A 24,038-nucleotide genomic window follows, 5' to 3' on the forward strand; every position below is an offset into this window, starting at 1 on the left:
ACATAGCATTGTTACCCAGAAAGGTCAAACAAAGGGGCTGTGAGAGGTCAGTGGGAGAGATAAGGAAGATGAGGTGTGCGTAGAGTAAGATAAGAGCTGAGGGTCTTATTCGATTATCAAGGTTCAGGCATGTGTGGGCTGAAGTGGCAAAGGGTGAGTGAGCTGGTGGCTCTCCCAGCTAGTGCTGGAGAGGGGGTGAAGGGAAGTCCTGCAGCTGGGAGGGTTTTTGATTGACTTAACAAGGAAACTTCTGAGTGAGAGCTGAGCAACCTCTGCTCACCCTTAGCCACCACTATGCTTTCCCACTGATGTGCTCTGCAAGCCAGGGTGGGCCTGAGCACCGACAGATTTGCCTGGTGGGAGCACAGACTATGTTGGCCAGTCCCAGTCCCTGTCTGGTGGCAGCAAGCAGAACATGTGCCCCCTGAAGCATGCCATGTGAGTGCTGGCCAGGTGACATCTAACAGCAAAAGTGAGAGACAGCTCAGTGGAGCAAAAGTGGAGGGGCTGGCATCAGCTTTGATACAGCAGAGAGGGTGGGTGTGAGTGGGTGGGAGCAAGTGCAGAAAGGTCTCTGCTCTTATGCTTTCACTTTTCCTATGGGGCTGTGTGTGGATTCCCCAACATACGGTCAGCCCCTTGCTTTGAATGTCAGGTCTCAATGTAACAGGACAGTTTGGACCCTGGGGACTTCTGCCATTTGTAGCTGATAGCAAATGGGCCCATTCTGTTATGTACATCTGCAAAAAGTAATGAACAACATGTTGGAATTGATTCAGGGATCAAAACTAAGGTAAAGAGTAGAAACAAAAAAACCCCATATATCAGCAATTGAAAAGAACTGAACACCTGCATTCTCCTACCAGCAGAAAATATGTAGGAAAAATGGTTGCTAGACTCAAATTGGGTGGAAGATGGGATTATGCTAGGCTAGAGGTTTTTATACTTCAAGCAGGTGGGGAAAGAGAGGGTATAGTGAGATCAGGTTGGCTGGATGATGAAGAGGAGAGCAAAACTGCCACAATGATTTCTACCTTCAGCCTCCCCAGATCTGTTGGGTCTTTTGTTCCACAGGTTTGTTGGTGACAGGTGAGAAGTACTGGGATGAATCCACTGCTTCGACACAGCAGCCAATACATGTGAGTGTGACAGTAAGGTCTAACCTGCTTGTGAGCCAGTGACAAGAGACAGAGCTGCACATTCTAGCCATGAGCAACCTACACTTTTGCCTGGGGAAAAAAATTGTATTAACTTGATAACTTAGCTCTCGTGAAGCCCTATCAGCACAGATACAGAACATGCCATTCTTTACTGCAACACAGCCAAAGTAAACTATCCCAGTGCCATATCAACTTTTGCAAAGGGAGGGGAAAACACTGACATGGAGTGGAAAATGCTCTGGCAGTGTAGGTTTGGCCGCTGTACATGGCTGGTTGCCAGGCAGTAAAGGAGGAATCCACTCTCACAGAGAGGCAGAACACACACTACAGGTAGCAGACAAACAGAACACAACCTGGAAATGAGTGAACTAGAGTCTGTGCTGATCTGAGACAATGTGGATATGGAAAGAAATTCTTTAAAGCAAACAAAAAATTCTGTACCTGATGCTGTAACAGACCAGTCATGACCAGTTTTGGAGGTAGCAGACCCCTGGAGAATACTGCAGCCTTTTAACACTTCACCAATACATTTATCTTTCTTGAAGGCAGTGCAAACAACAGAGCACATGCTCCATTTTACTTCATGATAACAACATCAACAACATCACAGAGGAGTGTACTCATGCAAAATCTTTATTCAGAAAATGTCTTGTCTTGAATAACAGCACCCCTCTGGTTTACATGTAAGCCCAGAAACAGTATTGGCATTATGCAGGAAAAGAGTACAAAGAAAATTCTTAAAACACATTCATCTTCTGATATCATATAAATAATATTAAAATTGCTTACCCCTATTTCCTCTATTTTTATCCCACTAAATTTGCCTGTGGACTAGTTAGAGAAGAAAACCAAGGCAATGACATAGTATTAGCTTTGGAGAAAGGCCACAGTATCTTAAAAGTCAGTGTGGAGAATTATCTGTATTGTATAAGGACAAAGACACATGGATATTGATACTCTGTCTAGCACATATATCTTCTTGTTTTCCTTCCAGGTCAGGAATGGCTTTCAGAATGGTTCTGATTATTTTCTCTGCTGGTCTGATTGTGGCTGTTAAGGGTAGAAAGTTCCTCCTTCATTTTATAATATGTATGTTATTGTGGTTTCTATTTCTAATCTCAGCCATGTGTCGGTCAATTCTGATTTATGTTCCCTTCACCCTGTCCCTGCTGTGCAGCTCTGCATGCCATATTGCAAACATATTTTTCAGCATGGGTGGGAGGTAGCACTGTGGTTTTGGGCTTTGCTATTGATATCAGGAATTCCCTTTTTCTTTGTTTGAAATACTATTTTTTTTCTTTAAAAATAGAATTGATGGTAAACAGGTTTCATTTAGTCCACATGGGAGGTACAGTGAACATTTTCATGCAAATTTGAATAAGAAATCATAATTTCCCAACTTTTCTAATGAATTCAGTCATATAGTCATCATCTCATGAAATCTTCAGCTTGAACCTTTATTTGGATTATGTAGAAGAATAGAAGTTAAATTTTGTAATTAAAACTCACTCCAGTAAATTAGGGCTGCGGCACTGTGGCTTATTGCCAGTGGAGGGAAATTAGGGGTTTGTTTGATCCTCAACCAAGAAAATACCAATGTCTTCCAAAAGGACAGCTTTATGTAAAACATTCAACAGTCTGACAAACTGTCAGTTCTCTCCATTCCTTTTAGCACTGTTTTGTCTATCTTCTTTGAGCTGAAGGTTCCTGCCAAGTAAAGATTAATTTCTCACATATACTTGCCTCTATCAGATATTGAATCTGGACAAAAGGACCCACTTAGCAATTGCAAGAACTTTTGTCATTTAAAATGCAAGAACATTTCATTTCTACTCCTCTCCCAATCACTTCCCTGGTTTTTTTTCCTTTGAAAGGGGGCAGTGAAGAAGATATCAACATTTTAACCCAAAGAGAAGGTCGAGCACTGTAAAATTAACATTCAGCTGGCTGTTCATGTGGCAAAGGCAATAGAATGTTAACTCTAGATATTTATATTGATTTGTGATATTAAACAGAAGTATTTTACAAAATTCCAATATTTATCCTTAAATAAGCTTGATGGAACTAGTTATTTTCTAAGGGTGAGAGGTTAATTCTGTGACTTTACCAATTTAAGCATATGCTGTCCTTCCTGTTTTCCTGGAGTCATGGGATGTTTCAGTACAAAGACTTGCTCCCCACATCAGGAGCTGAGTCAAGAAAACTTGATGGTTTTGATACACGATGCTGGTGTTTGCAATAAAGACAAACCTGTGGTATGAAATACAACAGCCCTTCTTATCCCTGGGGAAGGCTTCTTGAGTTAAAATCTGAAGAATGATGCTTGGTCAGATGTATTGTATCACCGGGCATTTCTGTCAGCGGAGGTCTCAGGTCATTAGAGGCATTTCCCTCCTTTGCCTTCCCATCCCCTCCTTTAGCTGTGGTGGCGGTGGGATTTCAAACACTGAGGAGCGCTGCTCAGACCTCACTTTGTCTAGCTCCGGACGACTCTAGCAAGGAGGATGGTGTGGGGCCCGCAAACAGCGGTTCTTCGGGGAAACCAACTTCCCGCTGGCGCTCGGGAACCGCAGGAGGGAGCGCGCTGCCCTCCCCAGATGCGACGCCCCAGGGCAGAGCCTGCCCGCCTCCCGATCCCGATCCCACTCCCGCTCCCCCTGCCTCTGCCGCACCGAGAGAGGCCGTCCTGCCCTGTCCGCGAGGCTCGGGCTATTCAGCAGCCCCGGAGTTCGCGGGTGGCTTCTCTCCCTCAGACAGGAGATAGGAGCCTGGAACGTCGTGTTCGTTTTTATCTCCCTGCCACCAGCCGCTGTTACTGGCACCAACCCCTCAGGCTGTGACTGTCCCTTCTGGATTTCAACAGGGTAAAGGGAAGGAGATGGCAGGTCCTCTTTAGCCATCCAGGTTCTGAGGAGTGCTCCCATTAAACATTTTTTAAAATGTATAAATCAGTCAGGTTTGGGAGTTTTATTTCATGAGTTTCTGAGAATGCTCATGAAACCAGTCTCTTCCCCCGACCCCAGCTTCCCCAGCTACAACAGCACAGCAGCAGCACAAGCTGGATACACAGCAGCTTGTAAAAACAATTTCTGAGGTTCTAGCTCTGCTCTTCCTCCTAGAATAAAGGCAGAGTTCCTCACTTCTCACTGTGCTTGCATTGCAGGAAGCACTGGAAGCAGCCTGCCACATCCTCCACCTTTGCACCCGCTCAGTCCTGAGCTCCTGCTGTTGCCATTACCAGTGACAGCTGTTGCCAAGACAGTTTTATGTCCCCATTGAGACAGGCACTGGCAATCACCATTTACTGTTTTTTAACCATGTCTGGTGTAAAGGGGGCTCTCTGTTGACTGTTTGCAAACTGGTGAAAGGTTTCTGGAAAGGTGGTTCAGCTACAGTACCATCCAGTCCATTCCAACAGCTGACCCATGGTATAAACACTGTAGAAACACTGAGGCACAACTGTTCAGAAAACTGTACCCCATGGATTTCTCAGTTGTCTGTATCAAATGAAACTATCAGTGTTGTTAGAAGAATACACCATTTCCAAAGGAGGAGTAACTCTGCTCCTTCATCCACTGGTCAGTCACATACTACTGCAAAACAAAGCTTACCCACTTTCTAGGTTTTAATTTCTTATTCTTGGCCAATAAAACTTTCCCTGCAATACTGTTGCCTCTTTTTTTTTTTTTTTTTTAGATCTTGGATGTTTGTGTGCTTTGGAAAAGTAATTACTTGACATGACTGATGAAACAGACACTGTGGAATCAATTAACCTATTCCTAGCAGAAGAAAATAAAGTGCAAAGAAAAATTCTGTTCCATGGAGACATAAACAGAAAGTAATAGGAATGCTTATATGGGACTATTTACAGTTCTTCAGCAACCAAGGATAAATTAAAACTTTCAATTAATTGCTACACATCTCAGCTTTACTGGGAAGTGGGAAGACGAGAGTTGATGCAGTTCTTTCTGAATTGTTTTTTTATGGGCAGGATTCAGAAGGGGAGACACCGGGGGGAAAACATGTTTTGTAGCTATTTACAAGTCCCCAGATGTCCTAGATGGTGAAGAAGAGAGGTGAATACAGTATGAGTGGTAGGAACAGTTTGTCAACAAGTATTGCTACACAGCATGCACAAGAGTTAATAAAATAAATTATACACCACATTTTCTTTTCAAGCAAGCTTTAAATAGTCCATATGTAACGGAATCATGTGTTACAGACAAGAAATTCTTGCTGCCAAAACACAGGATGAGTGTTTTTCCCGATCGTTCTTTCCAAATTTCAGATTTAGGAAAAATATTTCAAGAAATTACAAGATTTTAAAAAATAAAATTATGCTAAAACCCAGAAAAGGCCAATAGAATAGACTGGTGAAGTACATGAACACGTAATCAGAAGAATGTTAGTACATGGGTACTTACAAAAACCTACAGGAATGGACATAAAGGCTTTAAAGACACAGAAACTAAGCAGGCTAATTCAGGATCAACAGGCAGAATGCATAGGCTTTATTATAAATTCTGTAATTCATGCATTTGTGTGTGCAGATAAAATATATTTAAAGCCATGTATTTAAATGCCATCAAAAAGACACCTGAACTTCTCCCCAGCAACACCTGGTGACTTCAGGGAAGAACCCAGTTTTGCTTATTTTTGTGCACTGGCCTAATCCAAACTCATAATCTGCAAAAGGGAACAAAGGATAAGAAAGCAAGCAAGTATTTTATCTGAGCCACTTGGCAACACTGGGACAAAGATCCAAACCCGCTTTTTGGTAATCAGCATCCTAGGAATGGAATGGCAGCAACACCAGCCTGGAGAGTTCTCAGTGTGTTTCAGAAAGTGGCTCCAAGAAGAACGATCCAAGGGTTGAGTGGGGAAAAAATAGAAATTAACCTTTTAGTACATACATACATAGATAGATAGATGGCTTTTTTTTTCAGAACAAAATAAGGTAGCATTACTGAGTAAGTGGCAATATGGTGTGTGCATTAAGATATATGAGTGAAATCTGCTTAGGGCACCTTCCACTCAGAGGAATAAGTCTTCTTAAAATATAATAATAATAATAATAATAATAATAATAATAATACTTCTTTATACTTGCCACTTGTTAGCAATTGTTTACATCGTAGAAAAATAGATAGTATTCTGTAACAAGAAATATAGTTACTTTGTTAAAATGGGCTATTTTAAACCAGCTACTATACTTTCATATAAAGAATTTCTAAACAGCAAAACAAAAATAGGTAATACTGAGTGCAAAACAGCCAGTGGTATACTTTGCATTGGTTTGAAACATAGTTGCCAGCTTCTATAATTACATGTTCTGTACACTGTACTACAAAAGTCTTCCATCTTTTGGGTTTTGTTTTTTCTTCTTTCTAGGTGGGAAGTATTTAATCCAAGTAAAATCAAACTCTGGAAGTCAGAGATAATTTTACAATCAGTCTTTGCTACCATTCTTTCACATTCCTTCCCCCACACAGTGCAGCAGCACTTTCTACTTATGGCCAAAAATCCCTTAAGTTAAACAAAGTTTAGAATGTAGATACTTAGAAGTTTAGCTTATAGATTCACATTCTTTTAAAAATAATTTCACTAATCTCTCACGTTTAAATTTACACCAATGTAACACCTCACTTGATGCATTTCATCATCCCCACTGAAGACTGAAATAAGAGTTCAGATGAAAACTCTTTGCCAATGGCAGGTATTGTCTTAAACACTACCAAGCCAGATGGTTCCAATGTAGAAGTCAGATTTTTCTGTGGTCTCTGCAACAGTTTCAGACATGAATAGCTAATTCCTAGTGGCAGTGGTAAAGGCAGTATCAGTACACCATGAACATCACAAATGGAGACAATTTCCAAACATTAAAGAACAAAAACCAAACAAAAAGCACCCAGAAAAAAAAAAATCAGTGAAACATTCTTAGTAGAGCTGAAATTTCTCTATACTCCTCTTCATTATTCTCACACCTTTTCAACTTTGGTGGGGTCATATGTATCTGGAAAAAACAAGAAAACACTCTTAATAATGCATTGTGAAATCTATTCAATATTGCTAGCTGTGAAAATGACACATCTTTTCCCTAGTTTTTATTAAAAAAAGAGAAGCTGATAATGGACTTTCTGCGTTAAAGATACATATCGCATTCCTGAGCCAAATTCTGTATTTTTACCAGTATAATTTGGGAACAATTCTGGAAAATGCATGGAGACAGAATTTGGGAAGGCCTTGGGTAGGTAGGAACAAGCACACTGAATGCTAAGTGATTACTTCCAGTTTTCAGGTGCTTTGACAAGAAGGAAAAAGACACAAGATTTGCTCCCCCTTGTACTGAACACTAAGGACCAGTAAATGCTTCAAGCATCCTTGCAGGGTGTGTAAGGCTGGCTGAAGAAGTGATTATGCCATGTAGCCATCAGGGTCTTTTCATTTGATTGCAAATCCTTCATTTCAGATTAATTCAACAGAAAACAGGAAAGCACAGCTGCATTGCATCCCTATGTTAGTCTGTCTCACTTTGGTCTGCAAAATTGCAGTTCATGTTTCAGCCTTACTCACTAAAGCACTGGACTGGCTTACTAACGCTTTTCTTCATTTCCAACTTCCCTCCTGCCAGTTCACAGGACATACCACAGGTTGGTTTTCCTTTTCCCAAACCCCTGAGGACACTCTTCTATCAGATTTTTTAATTGGATTTATCCCAATGCTGGCCATGAAGTGAGCAGACATGAGCCTTTCCCTTCACCCTCGTCACCCTGGAATAGGATTACAATGAAAAGGCTTTGCCTTGTGAGGTGTGCCTGCGCAGCGCTATCATGCAGACACCGGACTTGCCCTTGGGGTGCACGGTCATGGCGTGTAGGAGCCAGGGCTGCTTAGGGAGGAGTCTGCAGGCACAGAGGGGCCCGGACAAACAGGCGCTTGCAGCCGCGCTGCCGCGTGCTGCTTCTGCTCTTACGCAACCGGAGTATCTGTGCTAACCTTAAACGTCCCTCCCGTAGGCTGTACTCCCACAGCACTCGCATTTAAACAGCTGAGCATGAAAACAGTTCCACACATAAATATCTCACTTTGGAGTAAAACGTTCTTCCTCAGGACTTTCATGTTGATGTGAATGAATGTCTTCATTCAAACATAAAGAGCATAAAAATCCTCCAGGGAAATCTTTGCTCCTATGTGCAAGTGTCCATCTGCAGCATCCAGACTCATGTCAAGGGGGAACTGGCTAAGAAAGGACTTCTGGATTTGGCCCCAGTGGGTGGATTCGTGGTGCAGAATCTTTTATCACTTCTCTTGCCCACCATCCTCAAGCTGCTAGGCCAGCCAAGAAAGGAGTTTGTGCCAGCAACACCTATGATTTCTGCTAAGCCTTTTCTGGTATTTCCAGACACCATGTGAATGCAAAAAAATCATCAGGAAAAATTTTTTTGAGGGCTAGCGTGCTCTAGGATAATGCTGCATCTTTCTAAGTGTAATGCACTGATGGTGTGTAATGCCTCTAAAGCAGAAACGATTTTTTGATTGTAAACACTTTGCCATCTAAACTGTTAGAACATAAAATTCTGAACTGTTCTGTGACAGGTTGGCCTAAGAATAAAAATGGATTTGCATTTCAGAAATCTGATTTTCCTAAGGCCAGACACATTCACATTAACAGAATTCCCCACAAAATTTCAGGTGCTCACTGTTTAAGGGAGTGGCAGGACAGGGGCGGGGAGGGAGAAAATTGGGCCACAAGACATGGAGTCTCTGCATGGCTCAGTATGTTCCCTGAAAGCTTACCCATGCCCTCAGCACTTAAACCAAGGGCACAAAAGTGCCAGACTGACAGGCCAGGTCACCCTTTTGAGGGGGACAGAGGTTGGAGTTCTAGCACAGACACAGAAATGTTTATTCAACATTTGGTTAAGCTCATTCAAAATGCTCTCTCCAGAAACAAAGCCAGATTAGCAGCCTCATGTCTTCAAACAGCAAAGGAGAAAAGACATCCAATGCATTTGGGAACACTTGGAGATGTTCTCCTAATGACAGTATTTGCATAGTAAGATGAGCTTCTTGCACTCAGTTTTGGCAGGGCTCTTATTCAGAGATGACTGTTCGTCTGCCAAGCTACATTATACATGTGAAAGCCTGTTTCTGGTAAGGGCTGCAGCCTCTGTGACAGGCCCAGTCTGCAATTATAAGACTAACATCGCCCTGCCTCGCTCCAAATAGAATGGCCTTTTAGAATGGAATATTTGCTCTTTGAAAGCAACTCATTTGGGTTTTCAATGGTACCAATGAGCTAGTCTGGAAATTGGAGTGAGACTTAACAGAGGAAGACACAACTTCAGGCCTTTCTACAAACATGAATCTTCAGCCCTGCCCTGTTAAGGTAAGGTGGAGCTTTTGGGGCCATCAACAAATCAGGGTCTCTTTGGATGGGAAGAGGCCAGTGGAGGAGCCACATGCCCACCCCATGTGTGTCACCCTGCAGTACTGGACATGCGCAGCAGGAAGGGACATTCATGCCATCCAAACATGGGGAGGGCTGTTATGGCTGTGAGGGAACTGCTGCAATGGGAACACACTGCAGAATACAAGCTTAGCATTGTCAGCAAGAGGGATAAATTTAGACCTAATTTACTGCAGAATAACTCTCCAATAAAATGCACACAATCTGTTTTGATACATCCCTGAAGTCATGTCACCACAACAATTATTTTCTTCACTCCAGCAGAAACCTCAAGGGAGGAAAGCATATGAAATGCATGTGGGGCATACTAGACCTGATGGGTACAAGAAAGCTGAATTAGTCTGTTTGAAAAATCTGGTCTGGGGAAAAACAGTTCAGAGCAGAAAGAGACAAAGATGTGGGATACAGAAAAAGACATGGAGAAAAAGGCTGCAAGACTGCAAGAGTCAATGCTTAGAGCTCATATAAGCATTTCTTTTCAGATGGAAATGCATAAATCCAGTTTAAAGTATACTCCATTTAATTTCAGTCCATTTGTACCGGAAAACTGTGAACAGATTTATAACAATGAGGTTAAATGAATAACCTGTGCAGATTTCAAGGTGAAGTGTCAACTGTAACAGAGAAGATGGAAAAAGGAAGGAGGAGATTAATACTAATTTAACAACTTTCACGCTCTATGTTTTCTCACTCCAATTTATTGAAGGGACTAGGCAGGTGGCCTGGGAGATTTATCCCTTTACACAGGTCTATGGCAACAACTGATTTTCAGTTGTTCAACAAAATGCTATTTGAAAACTGTTTTAGAGAGGGAACAGCTCATGCTACTTTGGGAATGCATATGGACTACACAAGTTTATATCTTGTGTAGATATATCTGTAGATATATATAGACATATCTGTAGAGATCAGAAACACCAAAAAATAGGGGGGAAAAAAGTGTTCACTGAAAAAGTCAACTTTCCATTTGTCCTGGGGTTAACAGTTATTCTCACCATCTGATCTGGAAAACATTCATGAGAGAGAGAGAATTTTCCAGTCTCCTATATGCAGCCATTTCCCAGAGGCTTCATAGAAGATCATCAGATTTTTATTTTTAGTTTCTTCTGAACTGTGATATAGTATGTGTCTACTTAAGTATTAGAGGGAGGAAAAAAATTGGCATTCAAGGAACAGCTATGATAAAATCACCACATGTTCCCAAACACTGGCATTAGAGTGACTGTCTTTGAACTCCACTGTTTTAGCCGGGCCATTCCCTGAAACAATGAGACAGAGATAAGACCTTAGGGAGCACTCCAATCTCTGTGAATGAGTTTCCATATCACAAGTAAGTTTTACAGTAACTATTCCTAAAATGGGATCAGAGAACATTCATCTTCTCCACAAGGAGAGCAAAGTGGGTGGCTCCCAGATGAGGATAGTACCACCTACAGCCTGTTACTATTTGAGCAGCATTACGTGGGCATAAGCAAACCGATCATGCCATTACATAAGGAACAAGTACCCATCTGGATCTCCCATAACAGGGTCTTACCTAAAGAAAAATCTCTGTCGATCTTCTTCTTGTCCATTCCACCTAAATATCCATTTTCACTGAGAGAGATAACACGCTTGGAAACAGCCCCTGAGCTTGCCAGTTTGCTTCCTCTCTCCTCTGGGACCTTCAACAGCTTCTCCTCATCCACCTCCTCTCCTGAGTCTGCGCTCTTAATGCTTAGACGTCTCATCCGCGACACAGAGTCAACTTCTTTCATTCGCACCAAGCGATCCATGGCAGTCCGGCTGGGTGGAGACGTAAGCTTGCCTTGGAGTGTCTCTATCACTTTCGAGGTGCTCCTCACTCTCTTTTCTGAATGCTGATATGCAGCTGACTTACAAACCAAGTTTTGGTCCTCACCTTGCTTGGGACCCACAGGTTGTTCAACAACTTGCTCAGTTACCAGTGGTTTAGTGCTGGCTTCCTGGTGAGTGGCCTGGCATTCATCAGGGTGTAAAGATCGTCCTCCAGCTCTGACAAAGAGAGCACTCTCTGTCCAGCCACACTTTCGTCTGCCTTCATAAGAATCCTCTTTTTTTCCTTCTTCTTTACTTACTGTGCTCCCCACTGATGATGACTCAAAGTCCTGAGCACCATTTGAAGGGCTAGTGCCTGGGTGGGGCCCAGCGTGGTCATCTGGAAGGAGAGACTCCACTGCAATATCTATACCTAAAATTCTTGCAGCTCTTGCCTGCAATGACTCATTCACAGGGATTTCCACTGCATTTGCATCTGAAGAGTGATCAGAGTTGTTAGCACCAGGTTCTGGGGCCACATCAAGTCCCACTGACCTCAAATCTGGCTCAGAGCACCTTTGGTTCCTCTTTGTTAGTGACAAGCTTACTACTGACCCTCTCTCTAATACCCTGTCATTTGTGGGAGTTGCCCCTTTGCTCAGTTTAACAAAGTCTAGGTAATTTTGGTCTTCACTCATCTCCTGCAAAACAGGGTTATTGAAAGGATTACTGTGACATGAACTACTTGGGCTACTGGACAAAATTCTTTTGACAGGGCCAACATGAACTGGCTGTTTGCTCGTTCTGCTGTTGGCTTCCCCCATCCCCATTTTTGTTATCAGACTTCCATCTGCTGGCCTGACTCCTTCACTGCTCCCGCCTGGCTTTGAGGAGCCTTGAGAGCCAACACCTCTTGGCTCGGCACCACCACACTCTGTCCCCATGCTCCAACTTTCAGACTTACTTTTAACCCTTCCTGACCTAAATACAGGCACCTCTGGCACAACCACTTCTGATTTCCCACCATGTTTTGGCTCCTGGCTTGACTTCTGATTTCTGGACTCCCTCCTCTGCATAAAGGCACCTGTCTGCAGAGGAGCTGCAGCACTTGCCAAATCTTCTTCACTGCTTGTGCTCTCCTCCTGCCCTTGCAGCTCCTTGTTAAAACTTTCTAGCTCACTTATTGCATCCCAGGGACGGCGACTTACAGGTTTCAACAGGAACTGCCCAAACAGCTCTTTACTGTTGCAGGGAGCACCTGTTTCTCCCTTAACTACATCTCCCTTGAAAAGAAGGCCATTTTCCCTCTCTTGGACAGGCACAGGCTGGCTCTGGTGGGCTTTTGGGGAGGGAGCCTGAAGGACTGAGGTGGCAGTCCTGGAAAATGCACTGTTGCTAGACTGGCTGAGGTGTGTCTGGCCCTTCATACCGTAACCGCTCTGCCTGCAGCCTCTTTCATCAGAAGGTGATCCTGTCTGTTTTGCCCCCATCGTGGATGCTGTACATCCCAGGAGTTTTGGAGACAGCAGTTTGCTACTATCAGGCTGCCCAGGCTTTGTACCATGGAAAAATTGTGGGCTCTCAGGTTCTTCAGAGAAACTGGTCTGTGTCTGCTGGTCTTTGTACTGATCACCTGGCCAGGAGCCAGAATATTTGAGCTCTCTGTGTTTTGTGGGCTGAATAAATCTGAGGTCATTCATTTGTTTGAACTCTTCTGGTCTCCACAGCTCTTGTTTTTGTAACTCATTTTTATTGGTCATGCTTCCTGTAAGTGCTTGTAACTCCAAGTCTGTTGAAGACATACTTAAGAGACTTTGTTCTTGCAAAGCCCCATTGTGATCAAACCCGTTCTTATCAGGGCTCTGAGTTATGTTGTTGTTCCTATCTGTATCTGGCTGATTGGATTCTGATTTAACTGGGATGGAGACCAAACAAAATATAGTTTCATTCATTTTTTTCTTTGAACTCTTTTTGCTCTGCATCCCAGTTCCAGGTTCAAACTTTTTCACTTTTGTAACAGTCTCACAGGTGTTGTCCATATGTGAATTTCTTACAGAAAGTTTGCCTTTTGTGTACTCTGTGCTGGCTTCGTTACGGGGGCTGTGATTAGTTGCACTACAATTGTCTCTTTGGTCCGGCAAGGCACAATTTTCCTGATCTCGAACGGATGGTGCCAACCATCTGTTGCTATGGGTGGAGCTGTCAGAAGTTCTTTCTCCCTTTGCAGAACTGGACAAGTTTGATGCATCCACAAAGGCACTGTTGTACTGTACTTCAAGATTTCTCTCTTGCAAAGCACCAGAACTGGGACTACATGCATTTTCAGTGTGTTTAGAGTTGCCCTGCAGACCTTCCAGTGGTGCAATTTTAATATGTCGTATCCGAGGATCATCAAAGGGAATATACTGAACGGAACGCAGGTGGTCAGCAGGGCGCCTTGCATGGCTTTGCTTCCCATGAGGAAAATGGTTGTCTTTGCAAGGGTCACCCCCCACTTCAAAAGTATTCATGGCTGGTCGTTGGCAGGGGACAACCCTCTCTGCAGGACCCTGTGGATCACTGCTGACGCACAGGTCAGTGTTAGGCACTTCACTGGGGGAACGTGGGGTCACGTGTTGGTGAGGTGGGGATTTGTAAGAAGGAGGAGGTACGTACACTGGGGGCTCCAAACCAGAGTCTGCATCTTGCCTTGGCTCATTGACTTTGGCTAAGTAGGAGATAGGTTCCTCTTTCTGGTAGTGGTCCTGGAAACCCATGGTTTCTGCAGGTGCCCTAGTCTGCTGCTGCAGTTCGTAGGATGGAGGCTTAAGAGGCCTCCCATACTTGGGCTTCACCAGGGGAAGGAAATGGCCTCCCGTTCCATGGTGCTTGGCTGGTTCCACACTCAGTCTGTTTGGGGGATACAAGGGGGTTTTAGTTACGCTGAGCGAGTTGTTACTGTTGGTCAGGGAGGCCATTTCCACGCACCTCATGCTCTCAGGCGAAAGGACCCTTGGCAACGACTGTGATTTCCCCCTGCTGTGGGAGCTGAGTACATTGTCTCCCAATGTCAGCGAATACAGCTCTTGAAGCAGCTTCTCCCTGTCACCCTCGGACATTTGCCTCCCTACCTTTTTTGGCTGGTTCCAGCTTTCCACTTCCAGACTTTGCCATTTGCAGGTGCTGGGCACTTCACAGCTTTCCTGCAAGCCGCTTCTTCTGACATGCCGCGCACCTGTCCCCGCCTTCATCTGATTCTCCTTGGGGTGCCGGGGTGCTCCTGGGGCTGCAGCCAGGCCTTTCATCTCCCCACTGGCTTTCTGGGAATAGCTCAGTAGTACACTGAAGTCCTGTCCTCGTCTTCTCCAGTAGGCGAGATCTTTATCAGTCTTGGGCTGGGGAGACCATGCTAAATGAGGCCTGTCATAAACCCTGAAAAAAAATGCAGTATCAGAGGCAGTGTGCACAGGTTCCTTCTCGCTTGAGTAAGGCCATTAGGAGGTCAAATGATGAGTTATGCCAATGGGGTTTGTGTAATCTATTTGCAACCAGATGACAATTTTAATGAGAGAATTTAAAAGTCAGTCATTAACATGGGTAAAGGAAGGGACAGAAGCTCTTTGGACATGTTGTTAGGTATGCAAAGATGTTAGAAAGAGACAAAAGCACACAGTTACTGCTGTGCAAACATGCACAGCCCTCCTTGATGGACATTAGAAAATTCCCTGCCCCCAGCATGGGGCTTGGAACTAGGTGATCTTGAAGGTTTCTTCCAACCCAGGCCAGTCCCTGATTCCAAGATACCATTCGAAAACCATTCCTTCTGCACCCTGCTAAATCAAAATCTATAGATATCAAGGAGACTACTCTGGTATTCAAGTTTAATAGGATTCCAAGAAGCAGAGGTAGGAAGAACAGATAGATGGCTATCTTGTAAGATTTCGTAAGATATATTCTGTAAGAAACATGATTCGCATCCTGGTATAAGTGCTGAAATTAAACATGTCAGTTCCAGAACTGATTCTTGTTCATCTTTCTGAGGGAACAAATTTCTTCAGGGTGCTTTGGATTAAATGACACATGTCACAACAATGGTGATGTATCAACACAGTTCTGAATAAGATGGAACCAATATTTAAAATGTAAAATATTTCAAAAGAAGTATAAAATTCTTAAATAAAGGAATCTATTAGTGAAATATGAAAGACATTAGACATTTTATTGAAGATTAGAAATTCAGAATACAGATTTACGTGAACAGAATAGATCCTATGTTCTGAACAGAGTGTAAACTGTTTTATACATTCCTGCAGAACAAAATTGGTACCCTTCTATATAAATAATTAATTTTCTACTTGAATTGCATTCTGCTATTCTTGTACCTAAGGTATCCCACAATATAACTGCCTTTACACTATGTGGCTGCCACCAGCATAAGACTGGAAAGAAAAATCAAAATTGACAGAAATAGGACAAGTATGTAGATAGAACCCAAGAATTTCGTTCTCTTCCCTCCACCCCAAGGTATATAAACAGTGTCATCTGGCTCTTTTTTACTGAAAACAATGATCTATTTAAATAGGAGTTTGTGAAGACATAATACAACTCAAAATTCAGAATGAAAATTAAGCCGTCCAGATCCACAGCAATTTTCTTTTATGTATATTAACTTCATCCTATGAGTCTAAAAGTTTAAAACCAAACTGGGATAAGAAGCATCTTGTTCATATTAGTTCAATTGGATTAAGATTGAACTTTTGAACAGAATGTTCTGCCTCCGAAGCACGAAATACAGTTCGACTGCTGAACCCCAAGAAGGAACAGACGTCTCCATTAATCAGTGAGCTATAACAGGACATCTCCTATATCAGAATGTGATCGTAGTAACAACCAACATTTCCATGTGGAAACATACAGCTGAACAAATGCTGTCTTTTACCTTTTCATCTCATCCCCCTACTGCTGCGGCACCATTTGTATCTGTGTTTACTAAATGAGGTGAGAAACAGGGTCCAGCAAGAGTGAGGAGGGAATGGACAGGCTGCTCTTTCTGATTGATGTTATCCATCATTGTAAAAGGGTCTACAGAAATTGCAGGAAGTACAGTCGTAGATTCCAAGATCAGAAGAGACCATTACAATTATTTAGTTTGACATCTTGCTCAGCACAGGCCATCAGACTTCTTTGAAATTATTCCTGCTTAAGTGGTAGCATCTCTTAGAAAAGTACCTAAAAATCCTGATTTTTAAATTTCCAGTGATGTTGCAAAGCTTAATTCACCATTAAAAAAAACCCCACAAAGTAAACCCAAATTCTTATCAACAGAAAGGTTGCTTTTCCACTTATTAAAAGCTGTTTAAAATACTAAATTTATTTTTAAAGATTAATAACTAGGGTCCAGTAATGAATTTCAGAACATGATACAATCCACCATGTAAGCTGTACTATGTCATCATTGCAACATGAGTGTAAAAAAGACATTTAAAAGCAGGCATTTAGAGCATTTTAAACCTGGTCCTTCCTAAGATCTACTCATAGGACAGACAGTATCAGTCTCTCTAGGTCCTGGCTAAGCCACTAGAAGTGGTTACACAGCCAGCCTCTATCAGGGACCCTGTAAACCTCTGAAGAAGATGACAGTGCACTGTGCAGTGGCAAGAGGATGCTCCAAGGACCCTCCAGTACAGCTCCATCCTGAAGTCTCCTCTGCTCTCAGTGATGGAGAGCAGCTCTGGCACACCTGCATGCAGGCATGGCAGGCAGGCAGCAGTGGGGCAGCACAGCACAACCACACTGCTTGTGGCCACAGCTACAGCAGAGTGCCTCCTTCCAGGACATGTGGCACTTCTGGGTCTTGCAGTCAATGAAGTGGTGGAAGGCGAAGCTTCCAAGAGCCATTCCAAGTCTAAAATGCTTCACTACCGCCTCAGCAATGCTAGATCTCCGAATGTTGAGTACCAGTCATGGTGCAGTCTTTGTGTCCATGACACATCACCAAAGAGAAGACTTCACAGCCCTCTGTGCAACAGCTCATCTCTGACTGTGCCACTACACAATTCCGTACCTCTCCATGATGTGCTGGTACTGACGCACAAAGAAATGCACACACAGACACAGCAGCTTGCAAGTGCCTGACAGCTGGGAGAGGTGCCATGGATGGAGCAGTCCCATGGGACCAACTGTGGAGATTTAAATTCCAGGGGCAGAGTGGTCCCAAGGGACAAAGGAGGTGGATTTTAACATTATGAACTCTTTTCTAACAGGCCTGCTTCTAAGGAGTATCACATTTGCTCTCATAAAGTGCTTTGAATTGATTCTATATAGTTAATTTAATTAAAACTGTTCAACCCCCCCAAAACCATTTCTAGCTTTCTGTGAATTTTAGGCCTTTACAAGAAATGAGGCCATCAGTCCACCCTGCACTGGCTGCATGACCGCATTTCACTGAGCTGTCTTGCTCAGAGCAGTGGGTTGAAGCTGCCCATTTCCCCTAGGGTGATGCTGGACCAGCAGGACCTCACAATGCAGATAATGGGGCCAAAAGTGAAGAAGTGTGGCACAAGCATCGAAGTCCAAACCCTGCAGAATGAGGCCACTGCAGGGCTATGTAGGGAGTGTCTGTCCCTGTTGCTGGCTGCCAGCATGCAAGCGGAAGGTGTTGGGCACTCACTAGCTCATCCTGCATGAGCTGCAGGCACTGGTGTAGACTTTGTGCCCCACAAAGAACACTGCTAAGAAAGTCAGCACGGTGGAAAAATTTTCAGAGGGCTGTTCTAGACACTGGCAGCTTCTGTTCTATTTTGAGATCCTATCCTCACATACACTCTTCTGAGACCCAGCATTGGAAAACACCAGTATACTTTCCTAATTGTTCCAGCAGGTGATCTCATTAATGATGGTATCTATTTATCGCTAAATTTGCTAGCTACTAACATAGTTCCTCCCACACAAACAACTAAGCAAAGTGCCTCTTCTCTCTGCTTAGAACAGAATCAGGACAAAGTGCTCCTGTGAAGAGAGAAGTCTCATCTATACCCATAGGATCAGCTTTCCTATTTTCTTTGACTTGTCTCCTCTTCCAGACCTTTACTGTGTGGTCTCCAAACGCTCAGTTAAGCAAGGACAGCCAGGACAGCCCTCCTTCACACTTTGCCTGAAGAACAACAAGATAGAGCCAAACACCATTTCCCCATTCCACTGGGGCATCACTCTCCCCTCACAAGCAGCAGAAGCAGTGGCTATGAAGCCTCCACTCTCCTCAGCAAGGTTCGATTAGCAGAACAACCTTAATAAGCGGAGACAACAGCATCATCCCCTGCCATCACAAAACACACTAAGCCCTGCAAAGGCAGCCATGAGGCTGGCAACATCACTCACTTCCATGATGTATGGGAGGTTATTAGCTCTTCTACATCAGTGGTATAAACAACAGTATGGTGTAGATAATTCCCTGGACAAGGAGCCTGAGCCATGCTCTGAGTTGTTGTGGAGGTGTCACCATCTGTGAAGGACATACACGGCGTGCTTGGGCCCTCTCCTGCTCTGTGCTGACTGGGAAAGCAGCACCAGGGAATGGTGGCAGGAAGCCTGCAATGCCCAGAGAGAATCTTGCTGGTGGTTGTCTCTTCTTTGAGCCCAAATTGTCCCCAGGTCTCTGCAGTGTGCAGTACTTTCCCAGCCTGGGAGCCAGAAGCTGATTTCCCACAGCAGTCCAGAAACCAGGCAGCGATATCAAAATGCCTGGTGGAGTTCACCATGGCCCCCACCTGTCACAGGCCCGGGCACTCCAAACCGGGCCATCACAGGTATCTTGCCTTCAGTTTTAGAGCTGCTCACATGCACACAGCAGCCTTGGATCTGGAGGGGGACTGTCACCTGGGGCTCAGGAGCCGACATGCAGGTGCTGCAGTGCTGCTGCTGCCGCTTCCCCAGATCCAGCTCAGAGAGCTCCCTCCTCCCTTCCTAGACCAGCTGGGCCACGGCTGTGTCACGCTCCACACCGGAGGCACTCCACACTGCCAGGCATGGCAAGGAAGGGATAATACAAAGGTTTTCCCAGCTGCTAGTGCCTTGTGAGGGCTCCCAGTAAGCTCACTGGGAATCAGAGTTTGTTGTAACAATAATAGCAAGAAAATATTTCTATTTTTATGAAAGTGTGACAAAGCCATTTCCAGGGTTGTGTTCCCTATTTTGTGTGGAAAAGCCACTTTTCAAAACCAGGATATAATATTTAACTATGCTGTAGACTGGCAGGTCCCACCCCTTGCATTTAGAAAGAGATGTTTAAACTGTTAATGTAGCCAAGGCCAGCAATTACAGATATCTCTGCCATATCCAAGACGTGGGGCAGATGTGTGAGCCCCTGCAGATGCACCCAGAGGAGTGGGAAGCAGGGAGGCAGCAGCCCTCCCAAACCCCTGTGCATCCACACAGGCTCTGACTAACAGGGTGCAGGAGCAGCACGGCTGTGGTAGCTTCCAGCCTTGCATAGCCAGATCTTCTTCACACCAGTATTTCTCCACATTGCAAACTCAGCACCAGCTTCCTCAGCACCACTGCACGCTCTCTTCCTCTGCTTCAAAACCTTTTTCCCTTTCATTCTTTTTCAGTATCTTTCCTTACTTTTTTTGCTGTCCAGTTTACTTCATCCAAAACACACTAGGAAGCATCCTCCCAATTACCTTTACATCAGTGTTCTGTCCTTCCTTCTCTAGAATAGATGGTTCCACCTGGAGACCTTCACCAGGACTTGCTGCCCTATGACTGCTTTAGAGGGTTCACATCTCTTCCTGCCCATTATCCTAGCTGGCAAGCAGCAGCCATTCCTGCTCCAGGCAAACAGACTTGCAAGGGGAAGAGATGTGAAGGGAAAGAGCAGACAAGCCCAGCTGTAAGAGGACACATGGCTTTGCCACATGTTACTGAAGGTCTTTGTAAGAGGACAAGCTCCCAAGGCAATGGTGTTTTGCCCTGCTTTCAGTTTCAAGCCCACTCGGCAGGAGGAAGGGGCTTTTCCTTGTAAACCATCGTCATACTTGGGCTGGCTTCCAGTCCTGCTCAAGCCCCTTTCCTTTGTTCATCTGCAGCACTCAAATAGCTGCAGAACAATGGCCGAGCGTCGGTGTGTACACACAGCTCTTCCTGCCCAGCTGGCCCCAGCCCTGGTGTGCACGTACTCGGAGTTGAGCAAGCCATGGTTGTACAAGCACGTTCTATGGAGTGACAACAAGAGCTTCCACTGGCTTGGAGCCGTTTTAAAATAGAAGTGCACAGGCACCTTCTCATGCTTACTCCACAAGCGCAGCCTTAGGAGAACAAGCAAGTCCTCAGTGCATGTAGGAATACCCACCAAGAGCTGCATGTGGCTGAATCCACTGCAAAATCTGGGATGTGCATGTGGCAGAAGAAGCTGGGTGCAGTTTTTTAAAAGCGAAGAAAAGTAAGACCTTTTCCCCCCCTTTTTTTCCCCCGTGCTAGGATTAAGCTTTCCTAAGTCCATCAGAAAGGCCTTTCTGATACAGACCACATTAGTAAAACATATTTTCCCACACTCAGCCACTTCCCATTATCCCACTGTTCTCAAAGGCCTTTCTCTAGCAGAAGGTGAATGGATGTGTCACTGGATGTGGACATCCAGTGAATGGAAATGGTTACTAGGATGGGAGCAGGAAAGGATCACAGAAGATGGTGTAAAGGGTTAGAGTCGTGATTAGTTTTTCCGTCAAGAACAAAAGAAAGAGAAAGCAAAGCCATGGCATGATGCTGAAACTTACCCCCCTTCTGAAGTATGAAAAGTGGACAAACCCTGAAGGTCATGGTGGTAACCAGGACCTGCTTGCCTCCCTTGGCTCCCATGGCTGCTTTCAGTGCTGCTCGAGCTGGTTTTCACCAGAGGTTTTTTGCTGTACGCCCCAGCTCTGGATTCTGCTTCAGTCCCGTTCAGTGTTGTTTTCTGAGCAGATCTGTTCCCTGTGATTTCATGCCGATATCCATCATACCTGTTCTCATATGAAACAGGGGGATTTTTGGACAATTTGTATCCATGAGAAATCAGGAGGTCTTCGACACTGAACATGTTGTGCTGGTTTCCCTCACAGCTGTGCCATCAGAAAGCTCTTTCCAGCTGGACCCATCACTACAAAACAAAACCAAAAACAAGCAGAAGACCACTTTAGACAAAGAAAGATATCTTTGATCAGCCAGTAGGCTACTGAAGCTAAGAGTCTCATCCCCTGGACTCAGTTTTTCCTCCCTTTTAATAAAATAGATGAAGCAAAGTGCATACAGATGCTGATGATTCATGTGCTGTCCTTCCCCAGACAATACACCTCCCTGCACTCAGCCAAGCAGCAGATGTTGTGCTGCTGCTGTTGACTCAGTCCCTTTCACTCAAGAATTCACTGGTGATTGCAGCTTTCAGATTTCACTAATGCGATCTCAAAATAAAAACTTTGCACTGGAGGTAAGCCCACAACTTGGGCAGGCATTTCCTTAGAAAACTGTTTTTCTCCATGGAGAGGTGTGCTCTGTATTATGTTTTAAGTTGCTGCGGAATGAGGGGGTGGATTACAGAGCAATAAGCCTCTCCCTACAGCTCTGCAAATTCCAATGAATAAAAATGTTCACATGAACAAGGACAAAATATGCATAAGAACAAAAATTATGCAACCACATGAGAAACCCAGGTAACATCATGCAATACCCCACTTTAACAGTCCTTTTTACAGATTACTTTTCTTTTCTCCCTGCATTGGCCTTCTGCAATCCTCAGCTAGAATAACACAAAACCTAAGATTTCAAGTATGCTGTTTTTACAGCACACTTCCACTGTGTAACACGGCTGGAAACAACACGTGATGCCCATGTGTACTCTGTCTCAAGGATTTCCAAGACACAGGACAGTCAAGATTTTTCTTCCCCAGTAACAGCCCTCAGTTCTGCACTGACTAGAGCGAAGATCCAGCAAACTGAATTAGTTGGCTGAAAACAGCCTCTATTGTCTATACCACTCTCACAGCTTATTACGGCAATTATAGAATACCCGTCCTTCCAGAGCTTTAAAATGTGTGGAAGGTAATGTTCTGTTCTGAAGGTTGTACAGAACAATGGACCTATCCTGATACATTCCTCCCCGTTTGAACAGTGTTACCAAAAGAAAGAAATTTTAAAAGGGTGGATTAAAAAGGTAAAATACACAGAAATAGATTTATGTAAAATATAAAACACAAGATGATTTTCCCTGCATGAAGAGTTCATTTAACATGTCTAGTGAGTACTGCGTGTCCTTAGTAGTAGCAGGTCCATCAGAGGACCACGAGCCCTGCAGCGGCAGCTGCTTAAAAGGAGACTGTCTCTGCAAAGATCATGACAAGCAAGTGCATTTTATACACTGGTCTCTAATGCTCTTCTTGGCCATGAAGAAAGGGAGAAGTCTGTTCACTACCGTTCACAAGGATTTACTTGAAACAGAGCAACTACTGAGATGGCTGCTGCACGTTTATTAGTACTAAACCTCAGCCTACATACACACAGAAGTGGATTGGCTTACTATATAAACCAGTTTCTGTGCTGCAGCACTCTGTGTGTTATGGCCACTTTTTGCCTATCCAGCACCCCATCTGTTTTCTGTCCCACCTTGTCTCCTGGATGCTGTGCCAGCTGTGGAGCTGGTCTGGCCAGCTGCTCTAGGCCAGCCTGGTTTGCAGCTCCTGGGCATGCAGGGACCCTCCAGCCGCCTCTGTGCTGTGCTGCCCACAGCAGCCACAGCACTTGCCTGAGGAGAGATCACAGTGTAGAAAAACAGGCACAATTTTTATGCAGAGCCACAATTTAACCTGGAACACTGCAGAAGTGGCTTTCCAGCCTGAGAGCCTCCTGAACACCTAAACCGGTTTGTCCCTAGAGCTTAATGAATCTCCTCTCTTTTCACATATGTAACACTACATACTCTTTAAAAACAGAGAAATAAAGCTCTGTGCTGCAGATATTAGCCCTTGCTAGAGCAGAACTCCAAATTCCCAGTAAGAGCTCTGAGTAGGTGAGCCAGCAGTTAAGTACAAGCAGGCAGAAAGCAGGGAGGAGTGGGACCAAAGGGAAGGCTTTGTGGGTTATTTTGAATGCTGACCTAAAAAGCTGATTCTCCATCCACCCCCTGCCTGGACTGTGCAAGGAGCCAGGTATGAGCAGAGCAAAGGGAACAGCTGGCTGCTAGAGCTGTTCAGCTTCTAACAAGAGAAAGATCCAATGTGACTGCCATACACAGCAGAAAGCCCATCGAAGCGCTCACAGGTGCAAGGAAGAAATGTGCTTTTCCTGCTATTATCGGGCTGGCTTGGAGCAGAGCTGAACCCCCTCTCTGCTGCCCACTGCAGCCATCAGAGAGGCAAAGGTGAGTGGGTGAGAAACCTCCAGCCCATGGGGTTTACTCTGATCCTTCTTTGGGCACCAGTGGTGAGGAGCAACAAGTGGAAGTGTGCCATGAGAAACTGGTATGACCGTCTCCTCCTGCTCTGCAAACTCAGCATGTGTAGAAGAGGAAACCCCATGGTGTTCTGTGTGGTGAGGAGGCCCATCTGGGAGAAGGATGCTATTACTATGCCCATCACAACACTGCAGTGGGAACAACCAAGGGAGCTCCATGCTCATGGCACAAG

The 24,038-nt window shown here is 44.4% G+C and overlaps 1 protein-coding gene across 5 annotated transcripts in view; it reads right to left on the minus strand.

The window, feature by feature from the left end:
• Window positions 1-1,775: 1,775 nt before the first annotated feature.
• JCAD (junctional cadherin 5 associated) overlaps window positions 1,776-24,038 on the minus strand; it is a 63,983-nt gene continuing 41,720 nt past the window's right edge. For 3 of the 5 annotated variants that reach the window (XM_039548411.1, XM_039548409.1, XM_039548410.1), the window contains 2 exons: window positions 21,159-21,520; window positions 7,180-14,817 (listed from right to left, as the gene is read on the minus strand). In XM_039548411.1, coding sequence (XP_039404345.1) covers window positions 11,088-14,817; window positions 21,159-21,460 — 4,032 coding nt within the window. In that variant the 5' untranslated portion in view covers window positions 21,461-21,520 and the 3' untranslated portion in view covers window positions 7,180-11,087. The other 2 variants (XM_010394948.3, XM_039548412.1) reach the window with 2 other exon arrangements.

This window comes from Corvus cornix, chromosome 2 (assembly GCF_000738735.6).
Source record: "Corvus cornix cornix isolate S_Up_H32 chromosome 2, ASM73873v5, whole genome shotgun sequence".
NCBI lineage: Eukaryota > Metazoa > Chordata > Aves > Passeriformes > Corvidae > Corvus > Corvus cornix.